Source organism: Lactuca virosa, chromosome 8 (assembly GCF_052849685.1).
Source record: "Lactuca virosa cultivar CGN04683 chromosome 8, Lactuca_virosa_CGN04683_v6, whole genome shotgun sequence".
Taxonomy (NCBI): domain Eukaryota; kingdom Viridiplantae; phylum Streptophyta; class Magnoliopsida; order Asterales; family Asteraceae; genus Lactuca; species Lactuca virosa.
In genome coordinates, this window is record NC_136433.1 from 194,605,507 (window position 1) to 194,611,747 (window position 6,241).

The 6,241-nt window shown below is 35.5% G+C and overlaps 1 protein-coding gene and 1 long non-coding RNA gene across 2 annotated transcripts; both read right to left on the reverse strand.

Annotated features, from left to right (window-relative positions):
* Nucleotides 1-497: 497 nt before the first annotated feature.
* Nucleotides 498-2,183, reverse strand: LOC145134536 (uncharacterized). Its single transcript, XR_013719206.1, has 5 exons — nucleotides 1,756-2,183; nucleotides 1,419-1,643; nucleotides 1,199-1,238; nucleotides 884-972; nucleotides 498-819 (listed from the first exon to the last, which is right to left on the reverse strand). It is a non-coding gene; the product is annotated as an uncharacterized LOC145134536 (long non-coding RNA).
* Nucleotides 2,184-3,220: 1,037 nt separating this feature from the next.
* On the reverse strand, nucleotides 3,221-6,017 carry LOC145133806 (TATA-binding protein-associated factor BTAF1-like). The gene is made up of 6 exons (XM_079068763.1): nucleotides 5,569-6,017; nucleotides 4,572-4,745; nucleotides 4,431-4,499; nucleotides 4,256-4,360; nucleotides 3,934-4,170; nucleotides 3,221-3,857 (listed from the first exon to the last, which is right to left on the reverse strand). Exons 2-5 carry the CDS (start codon nucleotides 4,695-4,697, stop codon nucleotides 3,979-3,981), a joined length of 492 nt encoding a protein of 163 aa, XP_078924889.1. The 5' UTR covers nucleotides 4,698-4,745; nucleotides 5,569-6,017; the 3' UTR covers nucleotides 3,221-3,857; nucleotides 3,934-3,978.
* Nucleotides 6,018-6,241: the final 224 nt, after the last annotated feature.

Below are 6,241 nucleotides of genomic sequence, written 5' to 3' on the forward strand. Positions count from 1 at the left end.
CTTTCCGAGGATACGAGATTAATTGGAAACAGAGTTATATCGAGGAAGCAATGGAAGTTTGAAGTTATGCACTACTAGAAAAACAGCCTTTTACGACGCGCAATGCGCCTCGTAAAACGCTCAGATGACGCGCAAATGCGCGTCAAGAAAGGCCCTGTCATAACGAGAGACGGCGCGCTTTTGCGCGTCGTCTATTTACGACGCGCTCTTACGACACGCAATGCGTGTCAAGGAAGGCCCTGTCATAAAGAAGACGTCACACATTTGCGTGTCGTAACCTTCGGACGCACATTTACGACGCACATCGCGTATCATTAAAGCCCCTGTCATAAAGAAAGACGAAACACGTTTTTGCGTGTCATAAAGTTAAATGTTTTAAAAATTATATATTTTGATAGATTTACTAGTTTTTAAATTAAATAGCACATTAAAAATCTCATAATACAAAATAAAATACCATAAATAACAAAGATAATTCATTTCACTAATATGTCAAATACAAATAATTATTTCAATAGTGAGTAAATCTTATAAAAAAATGAACTCAAGAGAAGCAGAATTTATATACAATTGCATTATTTAGCTTACTATGTGCCAACAACTCTCTGTGTGTTTGCTTTTGCTTGAGTCTCGTTTCGTCCAAAGCTTCTAGCCATGCCAAAGTATGATATCTTAGGGTTCATGTCCAAATCAAGTAACACATTGCTAGCTTAAATTCATCAAGTTCTTGGCGTGAAGTCTTAGATAGAAGCTTAACTGCAATCTCCAATCCTTCTAGCAGACCCTAAAGATCATAATTGGCCATGTAGCAGGATCAACCTGCCAAAATTGGATAAGTTAAGAATATGCAACAAGATTGGTGAAAAGACATAAATGCCCCTACCTTGTATTCAACAGTAGCAATGTTTTGGCAAGAACTGGAATTGAAGAAGAATTGGAATCTATAACGCGTTTGGTTGGCAGAAGATCCAACTACAAAATTTGATGATAACCAGCATACTACAACGTTAATAATGGGGCTTAGATTGCGTATGCTTGTATAGTTGTAGAAATTGGAATTGAAATAACATAAATTTATGGAATCACTAGTAGGATTTTGTGAATCAAATGGAATTCAATTCCAATTTCTGAGGAATCCAACCACCTCAAAAGGTAAGGTATATACAAGAAAACTAAAGGTAATAATATAACAGCGTACCTCCTCATATCGCCCATGCGCGTACAAGAGTGGTCTCCACCTAAATTAATAACCAAAAATATATGCCCAAACTCAAATGGATTACTTTTTAAAAAAATTAGATTAACTAAGAGCTTTCAACCAAAATATAAACAACACAAGTTTGCACACATTACATTACATCATATTTTCATCATCTCATTTTGCTATGCAGTATGCATGTATGGATGGATGGATGTACCTCACGAAATGTCATAAGGCTTGGCTTGTCTCCAACAGGTGGCATTTGGTTGCAGACCATATGGGCAATTGGTAACCTAACAGAGTTTTTGTCATCTGATGTACACAACTTCTTGGAACAACTTCATCCATCCATGCACCACCTCTTTTCTCAGTTGGGCGAGAGTATGGGTCAAAGTAAAAATAGGAAATGGGTTTGCCCAATAAATCTTTGATACGATAAAATCTGACATCAGCATTCCAAACATACACATTTAGAAGAAAAAAAATACATAAGAAAGAAATGAAATCCCAGATGACAAAAAAATAGATAATTTAGAATTTAGATTATATCTTACTGGTGCTAAACCATCAGCATCACCTAATTTTCGTGTAATTTTTGTTGGGCATCCATCCTGACACCAGGGCCGGTCCAAGCAAATCTGAGGCCCGGGGCAAATACAAAAAGAGGTCCTTCAAGTTAATACTAGCATTAGCATATGGATTTACTGAGCATGCAATGAATCATAGTAATACTCTTTCACATGATAAAACTCCAGAAAATATGTAGCCATATACAAGTAAAACCCCTTTCAAAACACATCTTCGCTTTTATTGATAAGTTGATTAAGATGTATCTATGTATATGACCAGTAACTTTTGCAATTAGCAAGAATACATAAAGACAAGTATGCCTATAATCAAATAACTTATTAAGAATCTTCTTGCATTGTGCAACAATATTAAAGAAATTAAATAACTGTAATGAAAAAAATAGACCAAAAAGGTAAGGAAACCGCATCAATGTAAATTACATCTTATTTTAATTGCTATAGTACCTAAATTGTTCTAGTCTTAAAAGGCAAAAACACAAATAAAAGTAGACACCCTTGTTGGTGTAAAATCCATAACAGTATGTATATATATATATATATATATATATATATATATATATATATATATATATATATATATATAAGGAAAAGGAAAAGGAGGACTTCCTTGAAACCTGAACAGCAGCATTGGCTGAGAAGAATGTTTCGTTTTTGTGACCAGCTAGAGAACCAGCAAGATCATTAGCCCAGATGCTCCTTCCATCAACAACTCCAGCAAAAAGGTATTTCCCTGTTGGGAAGCTGCTCTTGATCAAGTCAAGAGTCTTTTCACCACGGATCAAATCAAAAGTGAAACCAGCAACTCCAGGCAATGAAGTTAGGGTTTTGAATGCTTCAGCTGGAATATCAGCAATGTAGGTAGCAACAATAACATTAAGACCAGAGCAGGCTGATTCTAACTCAGAGTAGGCCTTGGTGAAACACATGGAATCCAATGAGAAATTCAATGAGCATATCAAGAACACATACAGCCTTAGACATGATGGTTGAAACACATGGAATCCAATGAGAAATTCAAGTGTAGGACCCAAAAAAAAGTATGTGTTTTTATAGTATGCTTAATTATCTATTATGTTGTAGACATGAGTTCCCTTGTCAATACCTGCAAGCTGTCATATTTTTTGTTTATCTCTTACCAATGTAATTTTTTTTATCATCCTCTTTGTTAGAATTCTTTTGACCGATTCCATTCTTTCCAAAAACATCAGCTTGTACAAGATTATATGTATACGGTTTGGTAGTAATGAGATAAAACAAACATATGACAAAGTTGTCCTCAAGATTTGAAAATGAATATTTTATATTGATTGTTTCCAATCAAATTTAGATACATGATATAATTTTTTAACAATGTAATTAAAAAATTATACATAAACTATTTTATATAATAATAATAATAATAATAATAATAATAATAGTAGTAGTTAAATTAAAAACATTATTTTTATTGTCATCCTTTCCTCCACCAGTCTATGATTTTCCCTTAATTTTCCTTAGTAACGTCTCCAGGGGTAAAATGGTCAAAACTTCAGATGACAATTCAGACAACAACTATACATTCGAGATAAGGTTTCCAAGTTTATTCAGTTGGAAAATATCAAGTAATAAAAAGGGAAAAGTTGTATGAAACAAACTTGAAAATCAAAAAACAAAGAAATGGCGAATGAATCGAAAATCATGCGTCCATGAAGGCAACAAAAAAAACAACATAGAAATTAGTCAACAAAAAAAAGCAACAAACAAGCAACATAGAAATTAAAGGAGTTCCCCTGGTTGCACACGCCCTGCCCTACCCCTTCTCTAAACCAACAAAAAAAGCAACATAGAAATTAGTCAACTACCTTGACCAACAAAGTCAAAGGGTAAAAAGGTAACTTACTTGGCGAGTAGATGCTTGTGATATCCATGAAGGCAACAAACAAGGAGTGGTGCAGTTTACGAAGCTCTGAATTAATATCAGAGCTTGTTGCAAAAAGATCAGGTAAAATACACAGAAGTGAGTCTTGCATTTTTCCACCAATCACAAGCAATCGATGACTGCAGAGTTTCAGTAAAAACTGAAGAGCCTGCAACAAAGTATTTGTTTGTAATAAGATAATATATTCATGACGAACAGAGATGGACATACAATTATCAGGTTACCTGGAAGACATGAGAAGATGTTTTGGATGCATCTTTTCCTTCAGCTTAACCTTCCCCTGTTTCTGTTTCGTTTGATTGGACCATAGTGGAAATTTCATTTTTGACATGTGAACCTGAAAACTGTTCATAAAGTTTAATTTGAACTGGACTCAAGTCACAGTATCTATCTTGAATTATTTTCTCTGGTAGATCTGTCAACACTTGGTCTTTCGTGCGATGCAGGAGGAAAGGCATCACCTACAATGTAAATTATTATTATTATTATGATTATGATCATGGTCATGCATTGGCATTTGGCATTTGGCAGATGAAGGAAAAATACCTGTTTGTGCAATGCTTCCATGGCATGTACACCTGCTTCAGCATCCTTGGCTGAACATTTAGAATCACGAGCTGCAGCTAGTGGTTTCCCATAAGTTGCTTGAAACTACAAAAACACCCAAAATCAGTTGCATTGCATAACATATTATATTAGTGTAAATGATATAAAAACATACCTGTCTCTCTGTTCCAAGAAATCCGGGCATCAAAAAGTCAAAAAAAGACCACAACTCCAACACATTATTCTGCATAAAACAAACCATAGTCTATTTAACTAAACTAATCAAATCTCCAATTCAATGAGCAAATAAACAAACCTGAATTGGTGTTCCACTTAATATAAGCCTATGTTGTGCCTTGAGCTGTTTGACAACACATGTGATTTTCAATTTTGCATTCTTAATTATATGCCCTTCATCCAAAACACAATAGTTCCAAAACATCTGTCTCAAATGCTAAACATCTATACGAATCACATTGTAGTTTTGAAACTGTGAAGATATAACAGAGGCATCAATGAAGATATAACAGAGGCATCAATGAATTTTTCAAACTCATATACATAGTGTCCAACAAGGGTAGATGGGCAAATGATTAAAGATGGAGGGTCCTCATTGTTATTTGAAGTTCTTCGTTCCACAATATCAGATGCCATAATTGCTGATGCTTGTAGGGTTTTACCAAGCCCCATATCATCACATAAAATTTCATGAAGGTTAAACCTCTTTAAAAAGGCTAACCAGTTTATACCCTCTTGCTGATACCTTCTCAGGGTGACTTTCAACTCAGTAGGAACATTATAATCATCAATATGTGAGTTATCAACAAGTTGTTCCAAGAACTCAGCATCATCACTACTTCTAGACAACAGGCATTCACTCAATCTAGGAGGAGGAGAGACACCACGTGCAAGGGGTAAAAGAGGGACAAGGGCAGCAAAGCTGTGTGTGACACTTCTTCTAACAGAATGATCACAATCACTCATACACCTTAAAAAAGGGACAACTAACAGCCTTGCATAAGGAACAAGATCAGTGCCTAATCCTTAAACAAGCAGACTCATTAGCATCCCTACTCCTTGTCTAGCATTGACAGATGTCATGTCAATAATATGAGCTACTAGATGTCTGTGCTATCCACTTCCTTTTTCACTAAAGTGGTGTGTAGGCATTTAAACAAACAGTTGGTCTGCAACTGCAAATCTACCAAATTAGAGAAAACACTTATACTAATCAAACCATACGATGTTGATAGAAAATTTAAAGCAAGATACAAATTAGGGCTCACGTTATCAAAAATAAAAAATGAAGTCACCTTTAAGGGAACTTTGGTGGCATACGATGATGATAGAAAAGATGAATGAAGGGGGTATATTTGGGAAGAACTATAAGATCCCTTGTGGTAGGGAGGCGATGAACAGATGAAACGAGCCCTAACAAATCCAGAGCACCGTACGGTAATAATGGAGCACAGTAGCCGACAACACTTATATGTTTCTCTGTTTGTCAAATCAATGTAGGGTTTGGGGTTTGAGAGTGAAAAACCAGTCAATCGCGTGAAGATTGAAGAGTGAAGTCGAATTGAGGGGAAGTTGTACCAGGTTTTAGGGGAGAAGTCGAACCAATTGGTCTTCTTCACAACCATTACAGGTTGCATTTTTCTGATGAAGTTGTTTTTGAAGATGAACGTGAGATGACAGAGCGTCAATAGAGAGAAATTGTAGGGTTTCGGGAGATTTTAGAAGAGAATCAGTACAAGTTATTTACGGAGGGAGGAAGAAGAAGGGCAAGGACTTAAAAAATTAGGGGTATTTCATTTCCCCGCTTAAAACGCGTGTTTCATTAAAAAATTATAAAGCGACACACTTAGATGACACACATTTTATGAAAGGCGCCCTCCGTATTTTAATTTTTTTCTTTTCTGACACTAATTTTAGGGCACGCACAAATGCGTGTCCTCTATACTTCATATTTTGCAAACCTAACAT

Coding starts and splice junctions, on each gene's coding strand:
- LOC145133806 (XM_079068763.1), bottom strand. CDS start 4,697: ATGTTTTGGAACTATTGTGTTTTGGATGAAGGGCATATAATTAAGAAT. Junction 4,500..4,571: donor TAAGTGGAACACCAATTCAG/GTTTGTTTATTT, acceptor TGTTTTATGCAG/AATAATGTGTTGGAGTTGTG. Junction 4,171..4,255: donor TGGAAGCATTGCACAAACAG/GTATTTTTCCTT, acceptor TTTACATTGTAG/GTGATGCCTTTCCTCCTGCA.